This window comes from Leuciscus leuciscus (assembly GCF_965113295.1).
Source record: "Leuciscus leuciscus genome assembly, chromosome: 13".
NCBI lineage: Eukaryota > Metazoa > Chordata > Actinopteri > Cypriniformes > Leuciscidae > Leuciscus > Leuciscus leuciscus.
The window spans coordinates 3,269,827-3,286,136 of record NC_138737.1 but is presented as its reverse complement, the minus strand read 5'-3'; the positions used below and the strand labels follow the sequence as shown (position 1 = coordinate 3,286,136).

The 16,310-nt window shown below is 38.8% G+C and overlaps 2 protein-coding genes across 28 annotated transcripts in view; one reads left to right on the top strand and one right to left on the bottom strand.

Annotated features, from left to right (window-relative positions):
• Positions 1-11,799, top strand: part of mtmr3 (myotubularin related protein 3) — a 40,835-nt gene extending 29,036 nt beyond the window's left edge. For 2 of the 21 annotated variants that reach the window (XM_082187840.1, XM_082187831.1), the window contains 7 exons: positions 1,024-1,169; positions 1,724-3,089; positions 3,206-3,316; positions 4,026-4,067; positions 4,762-4,850; positions 6,483-6,536; positions 9,791-11,799. In XM_082187840.1, coding sequence (XP_082043966.1) covers positions 1,024-1,169; positions 1,724-3,089; positions 3,206-3,316; positions 4,026-4,067; positions 4,762-4,850; positions 6,483-6,536; positions 9,791-9,962 — 1,980 coding nt within the window. In that variant the 3' untranslated portion in view covers positions 9,963-11,799. The other 19 variants (XM_082187847.1, XM_082187845.1, XM_082187833.1 and 16 more) reach the window with 17 other exon arrangements.
• A 1,786-nt stretch (positions 11,800-13,585) lies between these two features.
• The window catches only part of citb (citron rho-interacting serine/threonine kinase b), a 68,041-nt gene continuing 65,316 nt past the window's right edge, over positions 13,586-16,310 (bottom strand). For 4 of the 7 annotated variants that reach the window (XM_082187821.1, XM_082187825.1, XM_082187826.1 and 1 more), the window contains one exon: positions 13,586-16,119. In XM_082187821.1, coding sequence (XP_082043947.1) covers positions 15,759-16,119 — 361 coding nt within the window. In that variant the 3' untranslated portion in view covers positions 13,586-15,758. The remainder of the gene's footprint in view (positions 16,120-16,310) is intronic. The other 3 variants (XM_082187823.1, XM_082187824.1, XM_082187822.1) reach the window with 3 other exon arrangements.

The following is a 16,310-nucleotide window of genomic DNA, read 5'->3' as shown; positions in this document are numbered from 1 at the left end:
CCCCAGCAAAAACAGTATCCTGACTTTTTAGTAGATTTTTTTTGTAGATAAAAAAAAAAAAGATCTCTATTTACTTTTTATTAATTGGTATTTCACTTTTATTTAAGTACTTCAAATTACACTAAATAAAAAAATTTGAAGTAAATTTTTTTTTTCAGTCGCTGATTATTTTATTTCAGTTAATGTTTTTTGTTTTTTTGTAAACAACAACAACACTGTTCGTGGGTCAATGTGATGATGACAACCAATTTCTATGTAAACAGCCTTTAACAACAATTTTAGTTTTTGCACCTCAAACTTTCAGTGGTATATTGATTTACACTTGATAAAAAATGCTGTCTTGGGTGCCTTTTCTCTTTTATTCCTGCTTGGATTAGATCAATTGAACTAAAAACATCAGGTGAATTCCACTCGGGTCATAGTACATAACGAAATTCAAATAAAGAAACAATTATTTTAGCAAAGTATGTTTCATTTTCTTTCGATTCTTTTTTTTTTTTTTTTTTTTTTGTGTGAAATATGACCTGGATATTTCTATGTGAGATTCACCCATTTTAAAATTCTGTCAGGACCACTATCGTCAAAGATGATTAACAATTAGCATACAGTTTGGATTGGCGGTGTGGTTCCGTTCTGGGCAAGATTTCCCTGCCCATCCATGTAGCCTAGCATGTACCAATAAAAATGTATTTCAGAACATTAATGATGGCTGCACGACAATAATTTAATGTGACAACATAAAGCAATATAAATGACAGTCTGATTTGAAGAGGAATATCAGAATCCCTGACTGTGGGGAGCTGGGGATGGAGGAGGGTAATTAGCTTCTCAGCAACGCGATAAAGCTGCTGATAATACTGAATGGACCTTATATATAGGGACGCTGTGATAGGCGTCGTATTCCTATAGGTAGACATGGATCAGCTGATGCGAGCATGACTGACGTGACCTGCCAGAACTAATGCTGAGCTTGATCATAACATCAAGCATCAATTTTTATGATATCTCTTCTGTTTCTTTTAGGTGCTTCATCCTGTGTGTCACGTACGCAATCTCCTATTATGGACAGCAGTTTACCTACCCAGCTCTTCACCCACAACCCCTTCAGATGACTCCTGTGCCCCATACCTCGCACCTGGTGCCAACCCTGAGGACCAGCCCCTGGGCAGGTAACTGGTTAATGTTAACTGATAGCAAAATGCTTTACACTTAAATATTTCGCATTACAGAAATAAAATGGGATGTAAATCACATCAGGTCAAATTTATTTATACAGCTAATCATGATGTATTAACATTTAGCAGATTAGATTAGCTGGGTGATTAATATAAATATACATTTTGCAATGATACAAGCAATCAAGCAGTTGAGATTTGCTATATAGTATACATCACCTTATGTGAGAGTACGGTACTATACAGATAAAGTCGGATATAATATATATATCCAAACTTAATATATAGAGAGCCGTGCACTAATATAGTTTACATTTTTGCAACGATATAAACAATCATGCAGCCGAGATTTGCTATATAGTACATATTACTTTACATGAATACGCAGGTAAAGTAGGATGTACTATATATAGAACTTTGAATATATTGCTGGGCTATAATAGTTCACATTTTTCAGCGATATAACAATCAAGCAGTTTTCTGCTAGTACATGTAAATGGTGTTTCATGTTGACTTGAGCTTGTTTTCGTTTTGTATTGTGCCCACAGGCGTCCTAAAACCCGGTCGTTTGAAAACCTGCCTAGCGCTTGTGAAGTTGGAAACCCTCTGACCTCCAATCGACGTTCCAGCGACCCCAGTCTGAATGAGAAATGGCAGGACCATCGCAGATCTCTGGAGCTCAACATTGGGACAGGGACTGAAGGTGCTGCATCTCCAGATCCAGACGAGAGGGTCAACGGACAGACCGTGGTGGGGATTATGGGAACATTGCCCAGTGGGGGAACAGAGAATGGGGAGGGGCCTGAGGATGTCAGATTGCCAATGATGGAGGGGGTTGATGAGGCAGAGCTGACAGTGGGTGTGGCTATGGGCCAAATGGAGAACATTCTCCAGGAAGCTACAAAAGACGAGTCTGCATCAGATAGCCGCAGAGACGCAAAGACAGACCACGCTAAGAGTGATGATATCATCAAGAGTGATGATATTGCACATTCAGAAGAAAGTAACAGTGGTATTGATGATGCTCAGGAGAGCAAAGCTAAAAGCCTTGGAAATGGAAATGTCAATGGCCATTGTTCAGAAGATGGTAATTCTGAAGCATCCTCTGCTCTCAGCCAGGATACCTCGGGAAGCCAAGACTCGGAGGAAGTAACCCTAGAGAAATGCATGATACAAGAACACAACCCTTCTTGTAGCACGGCAAATTTCCCTCCCAATGGCCTCAGGACTCTGAGTAACGGCCATGGAGTCGAGAAACCACCGGGGCGAGACGTCATTGAGCAACGTCTTTCTCTTTTGGAGAGCTCCACAGAAACGCTCACGGAGGACTTGGGCGTTTTGCAGGAGAGTCTGGCACCCTTAATTATTCCGCCTCCTCTCAAAGCCCTCGCTGAATCGTCGTGCCTCAAACAGGGTCTCCGCACAGCAGCCAACCCGCAAGGCGCTCCCAGGACTTTAAACAACACCCCTAAACGGCCGTCTCTCAGTGCCTTTCCGCCCTCCGCTGACCTCCTCCACTCTGTGTGTAACGGAGACTCCCCCGACCCTGAGCCCTCCACGCCACGCACAAACGGGGAACGGGCCACGCTTAGCCGACAGGTGTCACTCGCTAGCTGTGGCTCGCTGACCCTCCACGCACGGGGCGCTTGCTCCCACCATCGCTGCCTGCACTTAGGGTTTCTGGGCCGGCCGAGCTTCAGCCCTCCAGAGCCCCCTTCAGCCCGAAACCATCTCGACGATGACGGGTTGACCCTGCACACGGACGCCGTGCAGCAAAGGCTGCGGCAGATCGAAGCGGGTCATCAGCTGGAGGTGGACGCTCTGAAGAGGCAGGTACAGGAGCTCTGGAGCCGTCTGGAGAGCCATCAGGCTGCTGGGATGCTGCGACTCAACGGAGACATAGGAGATGAAGTGGTGAGCCGTGCACACTAGTGTTTAATTCCCCTCACTTGGTTTGGGTTTGTGTTTTTCAGCCATGTTTGAAGGTTTATCTTAAGAGACGTGTTTTTTTTCCCCATCTCTCTTGTCAGACCTCAATCACAGACTCCGACTTCAACCTGGAGCACAACTGTCTGTCCCGCTGCAGCACTGAACTATTTTCTGAGGCCAGCTGGGAGCAGGTGGACAAGCAGGACACTGAGGTACAGAATTAAACTAGGTTGACTGTGTTTATTTTAAAGGTAGGGTAGGCAATTTCAGAGAGGCTAGCAATAGCAAGCTAGCATTGAAAGCATACAATCCCACCCTCCCTTCAGTACGCTCTCCAAAGCTACGCCTCCTCCAAAACAACATGAATGAGCACAGCCAGAGCAGAGTCTGCAAAGTGTTACACGTTAAATTACCTCATGTCTCAAAGCACATAACATTACACACATAAACAACTTGCAAAGCTCTGACTTGCACCACCTGACTGCTGCAGATTCATTTCGCCATTGATAGTATTGCCATAGAAATCCGAATCCGAAGATGTGTTCAGCTCCGAGTAGAACGTCACGGGCTGCCATCTCGTAATAACAGTTACGACATGGCGTGAACTCAACATAAGCTCGTTGCATAGCCGCGCTGATGACATGTGAGGTGCTCGGAAGTATGCAAATACATAGGTTGACAGGCATCGTATCATTGCATTAGAACCGAATGCAAAGATTGGACTAACATTTTTTTTGGTCCTGAGACTTCCACAGAACATATATGTACATGTTTTAATATTTAGACAACTTCCATTATTGATTGCTATCAGGATGTGAAGAGAGTTTCAACCAGTATAACAAAAAAAGTGTTTATGAAAAACATTGCCTACCCTACCTTTAATCTTTGCTTTGTTTATATGACTGTTATTGTACTAGAAAGACTTTGGATTTGTTGCACCGGTGTATGGAGAAAGAATATAAGGTCGGTAAGTTTTTTCAATGTTTTCGAAAGTAGTCTCTTCTGCTCACCAATGCTTCATTAATTGTTATCAAAAATACAGTAAAAATAGTAATTTTGTGAAATATTATTATTTTAAAATAACTGCATATATTTCAGTGTTTCAAAATGTAATTTATTCCTGTGATCAAAGCTGAATTTTCAGCATCATTGCTCCAGTCTTCAGTGTCACATGATCCTTCATTCAATATGCCGAATTGCTGCTCAAGAAACATTGATTATCGATATAATTTTCAGGATTAATAAAAAGTTCAAAAGAACAGCATTTATTTGAATTAAAAATCTCTTGTAACATTATACCGTCTTTACTGTCACTTTTGATCAATTTAATGCTTCCTTGCTGAATGAAAAAAAAGCTTACTGAGTCCAAACTTTTGAACAGTAGTGTATATAAATAATTATTTGAGAGTTTAGAATTTATGATAAAAATATTTCTACTGACTTTAAGGACATTATGACATTAAATGTGTCCCAATTTACTTATTAAAAACTGATTCCTCATTGCATGTTAGTCTAAAGAAATTTTGATTTTCATAAAAAATTTTTTTAAATACATCACATTACTTTGTTTAATGCATTGTGAATGCCATTTTATGCATTTTTTTAGGTCTTTATTAGGCAGTTGGTCCCTTTATTTAGAGCTCAGTATTTGTTGCAGGTGACCCGGTGGTACCCGGACCATCTGGCTGCTCAGTGCTACGGCTGTGAGAGAGGATTCTGGCTGGCCACTAGAAAGCACCACTGCAGGTTCGACAACATCACAAACCCCGTCACACAAAGAACACATCTCTACAGCCTTCTTTCTGTTACTATTTCTTTCTGGCTCTTGTACTATGTACATGTACCTTTTTTTAGGGTCAGATGCATTAGTGTTGACTCGCTTTCTTCTTGACGTCTCTGGAAAACCTTATTTTTTCCTCTCTAAAATTCCTCTGGTCGTCCAGTAAACAGAAATGTTTCATGACTCCTAGCTCATTACAGCAGCACTTGTAAACACAGCAGATTAAACAAGCTGCCCAACTGTGAGGACTTGTACAAACTGCCCCGATGAGTAAACGGCAGTATGGTTTCCTATTGAAATTGTGCAAATATCAAGCATAGTTTCAGTTTTTAGCAGCAGAAAGCTCCTTCTGAACACCTAAACACAGGCAGCATTCTGACTGAAATGGAAGCTCATAACAAGTGACTGATTTGAAATGCTATACCTTGGCAGCAACGTCCTGCAATATGCACACCAAATAGTGAAGTGCATAATAGAATGCAAAAGATCATAAACTTAAAGGTATAGCGGAGGATGTTTTACTTCCTGGTGGGTAGTCTAAACTATTGGTCCTCCTAATTGTCAATCATTCTGGTGAATCAATCAAACTTTTCAAAAAGTGGAGAGGGCGGGTCTTATCTAAAATTTGGAAAGATCCTCCGCTATACCTTTAATAAACAAATATACAAATACTTCAATTTATAGTAGTAGAGTTCCGACTATCACCCAATATTTGAGTGCATTAGTTATTTTCAGCAATGCATGAAATATTATTTGCAGTCTTTTATATTTCTTTCAACTCCATCTGCCATTTGGAAAGATTACAATGTATTCTGGGATTATGTTAAAGTATCCTTAGATTTGGCCTAAAAACAAAGGTACAGCCTTAATTGTGTCAGGCCAGTGATGCCTACAAATGCTTTCTAGTTAGAAATCTCACTAGGTTTCACACTACTAGGATTTGAAGTTCATTTCTCCTCCTGTACCACAGAGGCAAGGAGCGTATGGAAGAGGTTTGGTGAGAATTGCCCTCTCTCTCTCTGTCATTCTCAGGCTCGTATGTCCCGTTAACCCTGCATCGCTTCAGAGTGACCTAACCTTCTCCTCCTCCATCTCTTCATAGGGTTGAAGTGGGCCGTCTCTGTTATGGTTTAGGGGGAAATGTACCGTAGTAATTACACAGGATCCAGAGAGCCAGTCTAAGAGAGAACAGAGGGGTTTTGCCTTTTCATTTTCATGTCTTCGATTCATACACTAATGTTCAGAAGTGTAGTCAGTAATTTTTTTTTTTTTTTTTTTTTTTTAAGAAATGCATGAAATTAATCAGTTAAGACATTTATAATAATCATTTTAAAAAATGTAAATGCTCTTTTAAACTTTTTATTAATCAAAGACTCCTGAGCAGCAGGATTGTAGTTCTTTAGCAGCAAATCATCATATTAGAATGATTTCTGAAGGATCATGTGACTAAAGGCTGGAGTAATGATGCTGAAAATGCAGCTTTGATCACAGGAATAAATTACATTTTAAAGTATATTCACATAGAAAACAGTTATTTTTAAATTGTAACAATATTTCACAAAATTACTGTTTTTGCTTTATCTGTTTTTTTGCTTTAGATCAAATAAATGCAGCCTTGGTGAGCAGAAGACACTTCTTTCAAGACCAGTAGTGTAAATAAATCTAATCTTTTAAATAAAATGCTGTAAAAGTGGCAAATATGGACACTTGAAATCCCTTTCTAATGGTAGTTAAGGTTTTCCTGCACCAAATCCAGCCATAATTCAGTTTTTCTATAACCATTTTCCACCCTCACTGTTTTTTTAGACCTATAATATATTTCCATATTTGAAAAATGATTTGTTTAGTCTCTTTGCATGTAAATTGAGTTAACACTGCAACTGCACAGGCTTTGGCATGTAAATGAGGTCACATGTGTTCCTGGTGCCAGTACCATGATGATGCTTTGTGAATATACCTGCAGTATTTCTATAGACTAGTACATCAAACTTTACTTCATAAGAGCCAGAAAGTCCTGTTTTCAGTGATAAGGCTCAGGTGAACTGGAAGTCATGGAGATTCATGGATGGAAATTGTGATTGATTTTATGTAAAGCCTCTCCTTTTATGTTCTCTCTCCCCATGCAGTTGTGCATGTGTGTTTGAGTATGATGGTAATACATGAAGGGCTGCATGATTCTGTATAACACAGTGTGTGGCGCTGATGATGCACCTCTTCTCACTCCTTTGTGATTACAGTAATTAGATGTTTTCTTGCAGTAAGTCTGCATGTGTCTGGGCTTCATTTCGTCCAGACCTGAAGAAGCCCCTCCCACCCTTAACACTTTAACACTGTCGTTTACTGTTCAGGACGTGATCGAGAACTTTTTAATATATATATATTTTGTACAATGTTACTAGTAAAATGTGTTTAAATTAGGGCTATCGGTATGTGTTTATTTGAGGAGCTTTCTTAGTGATCTCAGATTTTAAATGTAATGAATCTAAATAATATCAATAAGAATAATTCTTATTTTTATTATATTTAAAAAAAATTTAGTGCATTCAGTTTGAATGCATTCATATCCTCATTATTGTTATTTTAAATTATAGTGCTTTTTCTGTAGTTAATTTTTTTTTTTTTTTTTATGTAGTGCATTCAGTTCTATGGAAGCTTGTTTCCGCCACAGAATAAAACATTTTAAAAGATAATTGCGACTTTTTATCTCACAATTGCGAGTTTACATCTCGCAATTCTGACATCTTTTCTCAGAGTTGTGAGATATAAACTCACAATTGTGAGATATAAAGTCCAATTCTAAGGAAAAAAAAAACGGACTTTTTTTTTTGTATTTTTTTATTTTACCTCAGAATAGTTTATATCTCACAATTCTGACTTTATATCTCCCAGTTGCGACTTTATTTCTCAGAATTGCGACTTTATATCTCAGAATTGCGACTTATTTCTCAGAATTGCGACTTTATATCTCCCAATTGCGACTTATTTCTCAGAATTGCGACTTTTTATCTCCCAATTGCGACTTTATTTCTCAGAATTGCGACTTTTTATCTCCCAATTGCGACTTTATTTCTCAGAATTGCGACTTTTTATCTCCCAATTGCGACTTTATTTCTCAGAATTGCGACTTTTTATCTCCCAATTGCGACTTTATTTCTCAGAATTGCGACTTTATATCTCCCAATTGAGACTTTATTTCTCAGAATTGCGACTTTTTATCTCCCAATTGCGACTTTATATCTCAGAATTGCGACTTTATATCTCCCAATTGCGACTTATTTCTCAGAATTGCGACTTTTTATCTCCCAATTGCGACTTTATTTCTCAGAATTGCGACTTTATATCTCCCAATTGCGACTTTATTTCTCAGAATTGCGACTTTTTATCTCCCAATTGCGACTTTATATCTCAGAATTGCGACTTTATATCTCCCAATTGCGACTTTATATCTCAGAATTGCGACTTTATATCTCCCAATTGCGACTTTATTTCTCAGAATTGCGACTTTTTATCTCCCAATTGCGACTTTATATCTCAGAATTGCGACTTTATATCTCCCAATTGCGACTTATTTCTCAGAATTGCGACTTTTTATCTCTCAATTGCGACTTTATTTCTCAGAATTGCGACTTTATATCTCCCAATTGCGACTTTATTTCTCAGAATTGCGACTTTTTATCTCCCAATTGCGACTTTATTTCTCAGAATTGCGACTTTTTATCTCCCAATTGCGACTTTATATCTCAGAATTGCGACTTTATATCTCCCAATTGCGACTTTATATCTCAGAATTGCGACTTTATATCTCCCAATTGCGACTTTATTTCTCAGAATTGCGACTTTATATCTCGCAATTGCGACTTTATATCTCAGAATTGCGACTTTATATCTCCCAATTGCGACTTATTTCTCAGAATTGCGACTTTTTATCTCCCAATTGCGACTTTATATCTCAGAATTGCGACTTTATATCTCCCAATTGCGACTTTATATCTCAGAATTGCGACTTTATATCTCCCAATTGCGACTTTATTTCTCAGAATTGCGACTTTATATCTCGCAATTGCGACTTTATATCTCAGAATTGCGACTTTATATCTCCCAATTGCGACTTATTTCTCAGAATTACGACTTTTTATCTCACAATTGCGACTTATTTCTCAGAATTGCGACTTTATATCTCCCAATTGCGACTTATTTCTCACAATTCTGACTTCATATCTCGCAATTCTGAGAAATAAAGTCGCAATTGTGAGAAAAAAAGTCCGAATTGTGAGATAAAAAGTCGCAATTATTATTATTTATTTATTATTCAGTGGCGGAAACAAGCTTCCATACAGTTCTAATGCATTCAAATGCAAAAAAAAAAAAGTCTTATATATTCTAGGTAGTACTATCTTAAATTCTAGAAGTGATTTATAAAGGTACTAATTCTATTCTATTTTTTTTTTTCTTATTAGGGCTATCGCTATGTATTTATTTGAGGAGCTTTCTTAGTGATCTCAGATTTTAAATGTGATGAATCTAAATAATATCAATAAGAATAATTCATATTTTTATTATATTTCAAAAATGTAGTGCATTCAGTTTGAATGCATTAATATCCTCATATTGTTATTTTAAATTATAGTGCTTTTTCTGTAGTTTTTTTTATTTTTATGTAGTGCATCCAGTTGTAATGCGTTCAAATGCAAAAAAATAAGTCTTATATATTCTAGGTAGTACTATCTTAAATTCTTAAAAGTGATTTATAAAGGTACTAATTCTATTCTATTTTTTTTCTTTCGAAACTTTTTTTTTCTCTGACTCCCTACTTCTCTCTCTCTCTCTCTCTCTCTCTCTCTCTCTCTCTCTCTCTCTCTCTCTCTCTCTCTCTCTCTACTTCCCCGACCTCTACCGCCCCCTGCAGGAATTGTGGGAATGTGTTCTGTGCCAGCTGTTGCGATCAGAAGATCCCGGTGCCAAGCCAGCAGTTGTTCGAGCCCAGTCGTGTGTGTAGGTCGTGTTTCAGCAACCTGCAGGTTCCCGCCTCGGCTCTGGAGATGGAGCTGGACAAACCCATCACGGCCAGCTCCAACTGATCCCAGACCTGCACACGGACAACTGCCGAGGACCCACAGGACGAGAGGTAGAAGCTCAAGAGACTGAAGTCGCTTCTTTCCCACCCGAAAGGGAATCATGTATATATATGGAACGATGTGGAACGCACAGAGAGTCGTCCAGGGAGGAGAGGAGGCTTAGCACTTTCAGTTGGCGTTTGCAGAAGAGACTTAATTGCGGAGGCGGGTTACGATTGAGAGCTTGTCTTCATTTTGCGATGACACTTGTCCTGTACCTGCTGCATAAGAGGGAAGGTTTTCACCAACCAGCGGACGGCGTGCGAGAGTAGGGTTTCCTCCCTCGTCATCTCACAAAGATCACAGGGTGTGAAAGGTGCTTCTGGGACGAGTCCGCAAGATCCTAGCTTTGTTTTTTGAGTTCTCATCTCTTGTCTTTCAACAATCTGCTTTTTTTTTCTTTTCTTTTTTTTTGAGGTTGCACAAGTGATTCTGGGTGCCACACAGCATTCAAACAGTCTAGGGTTTGAATGCACCAAATTTCCAGATTCTTGGTTAGTTACTCCAAAGTACTTTCTCAAATAGAAACCATTCATTTTTTTCTCTCTAATGTTGACTGTATAGTGGACAGGAAGTGATGTCAGCACGGGCCACTAGAGGGCGCTCTTGTCTTTCTGATCTGCTGTGTGGACGCCGGCTGGTTTAGACACGGTCTGCTTCTGAGACCTTCTCACTAATGCTTTTTTTTTTTTTTTTTTGTAACATACATGCGAGACAAATGAGATAATATATTAGAATGATATAAGAATGAGACGTATAGCTTTTAAAATGAGAAATTGTATAGAATTCTTGAATAGTGGCTCACTAAATTAGTCACCAAATATAAGTTGTGTTGTTTTCCCCAGTTGTAGCCATTTGGGGGTTTTCTTTTAATGTATTTCTTATTTTTGTCCTCCCAGTGATGCTGAACAGTTGTATGTGGAGAGAGATGTATGTGATATGCTGCATTAGGGCCCCAGATGATGATGTTTTTTGTTTTTCTTTGCGCTCTCAACACTTATTTATTATCAAGTTTTTGTTTGAATTGTATGTTCAATCCTGACAATTGATTCACCACAGAATAATCAGTGTTGATGGGTGTGAGCTGCCTTTGCACTGAAGATAAAGCCCCTTCCACACACACACACACACACATTTGAGAAATGACGCACAAATCACAATCAAAATCTCTTTAGGTTGCCTTTCCCAGTTTATCCACATTTTTGGAGGTTAATTGTGACGTTTCCCTCGATCAGCCGATCTTTCAGCCAGAGTTCACCTGATGATGCGTTTACTCACCCTCAGAATTCGGAGAATCTTCATGCAACTCTTTTCCACGTAATGACAGTTCATAGCGACTGCAAGTTTTATTGTATTGCTTTTGTCTTTTTTTGGGAGCTTGATGGATGTGATCACTATTATATGGAAAAGAGTTCAATGAAAAAGTTAAAACTACAACAGCAAGTGAGTAAATAATGACAATTTTAATTGTTTGCGGTGAACTATAACCTTGACACTGGGCTCGCCAGCTGATGCTATAATGACCTGGAAGCTCCTGAGGGTTTAGGGCCGTGATGATGATGGGCGTTAATTCCTAAAGCTGATGACCTCTGCTCCTCTTGGTAGAAGTCGGTGCAAGAGTGCTTTCAGTGTCACCGGTGCGACAGCTTTTGCATTAACGCCAATCCATGAATGTGAATTATAATTTTTTTTTTTCAGAAAGAGTAAATTCCATGGGTTTGTATTTTGCACATTGGTAATCATCAGAAATACACTGTTGCAGATTTCTGTAAGAATTAAACAAAGTGGAATTCCAACTGAACCGACTCCTGGACTCAATTCACTGACCCGACTGTGTTTACACTGCGAAGATTCACAAGCCAAACCCCTTTTACCTAAAATGTTTACTTCAAGTCCGCCTGAGATTTAATATTTTAATAATGTAACAACACATTCACAGACTCTGATGTTGGTTATTGGTCACATAGGCAGGTAAACAATTAAAATATTGAATCTTTTTTTATTTTATTTTATTAAAATGTTATATTGTATCATTTTTATTTTTTTAATAATTATATTATTAATTTTACATTTGCTTTTCACGAACTTCCTCGCAATCACCCAGTTTGAGAAATCCTGATTTGGTCAATAACATCAGTGTGTAAGGCTGTACACTTCTGCTCATCTAACTCCCACTATCATAAATCTTGCTCCATTAAAGTTGTTGATATTAAATCTTCTTGCTTAAAGTATTCCTTAGAGGCTTTAACATTAACTTACAATGTATAAAACTAATAAACTAGAGCCTCGTTTACATAGACATTTAAAAGTGCATAGTACATAATGCATTTAAAACCACATTTATTTGATGTTTATTTACACAGACCACTTACCAAATCTTGGTTGTTTAATTAGAGACAAAAAAAGCTAATTATACATTATAAAATTAAACGAGCTTTTGTATCTGACCCAGCCTCGATATGCTTTTTACAAAAGGGGTTGTTCATACTATAGACCTTATGCGCCAGAGAAACAAGTGCTCAGCCATCTTTAGAATTTAGTCTTTGAACGTGTGTTTTTGTGGTGTTCTGTATATTTCTATGGTATCGCTGTCGAAGAATAATTAGCTGGTGAAGTGGATTTACTTATTTTAACTAATTATCATGAGCATTGTAACGTTTTAAGTGGATTTCATGACAAATGTCAGTAGAACGGGAAGATTTTGGTTTATTTATAAATCTGTAAGATCTTACCTTCATGCTGTGGAGTTACAAACTGGAAGACAGAACACAAAGAGCGAAGAGCTGAAAAGGGGCGGGGCTACAGAAGGTCTAAAGAAGGTTAAGAAATTAAACCAATAATAGGCTACAAAAGAGTTAATAAATTAAATGTGACCATGCATGGACCAGCAGGCAATAGATTGACATTCTGTAGCATTACATTACAGTGGTGATGAAGAGCGTTGTCTTGTTTAATTGCGTGTTTTTACAAACGGCTGGTCGGGACTACAAGACATTCCTCCCAGGTTAGTGACATCACCAACCCTAGAATTTACATAAACCCCGCCCCCTGAACACGATTTATAGATTATCAAGACAGAATATGCTAATCAGTGACTAGAAGATAACTACACATCAGCTACATAAACTCATCAACTAACCATTCAGAAACATCCTGTATCTTTCTTCATGTTGTCACTTCTTCTTGAGTCTCTCCATCATTGACTCCGTTGACATCATCTGACTCCGGGTTGAACATAAAAGTCTAAAAGTTTTTGAAATGTTCAGTGCATGTCTGTGTGAGGTAAAATAACACAAGCTGTTGAAGCTCCGCCCCCTGTGCCGGGAGCAGCAGCTCATTTGCATTTAAAGGAACAGACACAAAACGTGTTTTTGCTCACCCTCAAAAAGTGACAACTTTAACATGCTATATACAAATATCTGTAGAGTATTTTGAGCTAAAACTTCACATACACACTCTGGGAACATCAGAGACTTGTTTTACATCTTTGAAAAGGGCATTATACCACCCCTTTAAGCGCTTAGTGAACATGTGATGTTCTGGCAGACCAAAAAATATATATATAAAAAAAGACTCAACGCTAAGAATACGGTATGGCTCATACTTTATTAGTGTTTAATATAGTGTCATTTCTTTATACAAAAAGAAAGCTCAAGGTAAGCAGCCTTGTAGGTTGAAAAACATCGATTATCAATATTAAGGTAGTACATAACGGGACGCCCCAAGTCAGATTTATCATGCGTTTGATAGGATCACTCAGGCGTTTAACGTTAGTTACAATTACCCGTGAACTCGAGAAGCCGCAAACTGAGCTTCATATCCCACGAGGAACGACAGCTAGGTCTTCTACAAACCCTACCGGACGTGATCACACAGCTCAACAGGACGACGTCCGTTAACGAGAAAGCAGCAGAAATGTCCAGAAGAGCCCCGTGTGGATTTGCTGCTGTGTGTCGACGAAAGCTTCGTTATTTCCAACAAAATACGATAAGTTCACTTGAACATCACAAGGACACTTGTTGTAGCGAGAACATGACGTGTCTCCTTAAAAAGATTTACAAGCTCAAACTCTATTAGCATAAAAATATACAATGTGCAGTAGGTTCGATAATGTCAGTCAAATATATCTTAAAAAACCGGACAAACTAATTAAGAGCAGCCAAATTGACTGTTTACCACATTAGCATACAACATTAAGGGAAATAAAACCTTTTCTGTACTTTTCTGTAGGAAACCCATTTCAACTGTCTATACAAACAGTTTAATAGCATAAAAAATAGACTTCATTGCTTCATCAGTCAAGTTCCGTTTAGCTATAAAAATTGAAATCACCATATTTACAATGTGCTAATAATCAAGTGGTTAAAGGAATATCCCGGGGTCAATATACATCTACAGCATTTGTGGTTTGCTGATTACCACAGATCATAATTTTATCTAAACCAAAAATGGTGGTTACAGTAAGATACAATGAAAGTACATTTTTAATGCGAGCTCAAATTGCGTCAGTGCAGTTATATATCCAATAAAATAACTTATGTTATGATTATGTAAAGCCAGTAAATGTGGGATGCCAGAATGATCCTGTTTACATGAAGAAAAAATAACACGTAGAATGTCCCAGCCAATAAATGGAAGTTTTATTACTGTTTTATTATGTTTTCTGAAAGTCATGTTTGTATATGCAATAATTAAATATTAACTAATGTGGATACATTTACAGAACAGAAATATGAACATTGGAAAAAGCCAGATTCTTGTTTCATTCTGTTGACATATTAGAGTTGAAGTTGTTTTTATAAATCAGAAACACAGTAGTTTTGTACTGTAATATTTTCAGGAATAAAATGCAAGTCATCAGGCAAAAATGATATGAAAATTTACCTGCAGTAAACAAATATGAATAAAACGTGAAAGTGCTGCAGATTTCTGGAGAAAAAACCCCACTTTTAGAGATAGGCCTATGTATTGTATTTGAAATCTACAGATGCTGATAGATAAAGTCTAATAAACTGTTAAATGTGTATTTTGGATGTTTACTTTCCTCAAGTCTGATAGAAGCAAAATAGCCCAAAATCTCAGCCAGTGCCTGAAGAAAACAATGGGTTTTGCCTGTAATGTATTGCCTTAAATTCATAAACTCCTGTTTACTTCCATTGTAAATGTATTACTGTAACCACAATTTGTGTACTCCCAAAAAAATAATGAAAGAGACAAAATGATTCTCTGTGGCGATGGCCATTATGCCACGAAATGCTATTATAGAGTTTTTTTCTACTGAACCCGAGACATTCCTTCAAGGTCTTCGCCCAAAAAACTGCAGTTCACAATGGACCTTCATGAATGGTTACAGCATGGACAGATTTTACAACATCAGCAGCACAATGTCCCAGACTCGAGTGAAACAACATGGCTCGGTTCACGGTTACAGGCATGAGATGATACAGTTCAGAGTTTTACGGAGCGCCTGTTAAATCCACGCTGGAAGTGGACGATGGCTCTTACGTCATCCCTCCGGGACGTTCTCAGACTGAAGACTGGTCCCAAACCTACACCACCACCAGGATAAAGAGGTCACTTCAACACTTCCCTGTCTGACGCAGAAACATCATTACTGCTGCAAAGGATGCTGATTTTCCCAGAGACTGGGCATTAACTGTGCACCCTGTTTGAGGCCATAACTAGAAGGAATTTAACTAAGCGGCGGATGTTCATGTATTTGTGCATGCATGAACATCGCCAAACCTGAGGTTTGCATCCCTAGAAGGATACACAGTTAACGTGGCAGTGTCTCGTGCGTACCTTGTTGACGGGCGTCAGCTGGGTGCGTACAGAGCTAGTGTGAAGCCGCGAGCGCTCTCGGTCTCTCTCGCTGCCACTGCTCTCGAAGCGCCCGGGCGAGCGCTCTCTTCGGCTGTCTAGCACAGCTCGACCGGGGGATTTCTCGCGCTCCAGAGGCCGGGCCGGAGATTTGTCCCGCCGGAACTCGGTACGGCCCTCGCGGTAGCGGTGAGGAGTGCTGGGCTCGCGGTGAAGCGGCCCCTCCTGGGCCCCGGGACCCGAGGCCAGGCGCTTGGAGATGTGCTCGTTGTACGTGGGCGGCCCACGCTTGTTTGGGCTGCTGTGGAGGTCAGATTAATGGCTGATTTGGGTAAATGCATGAGGCACGGAAACGCATGTGCATGTGAAATATTCAAGCATTAAAGGGAGAGTTCACCCAAAAATGAAAATTAGCACATGATTTACTCACCCTGAAGCCATCCTAGGTGTATATGACTCTTCTTTCAGACGAATACAATCAGAGTTATGTTA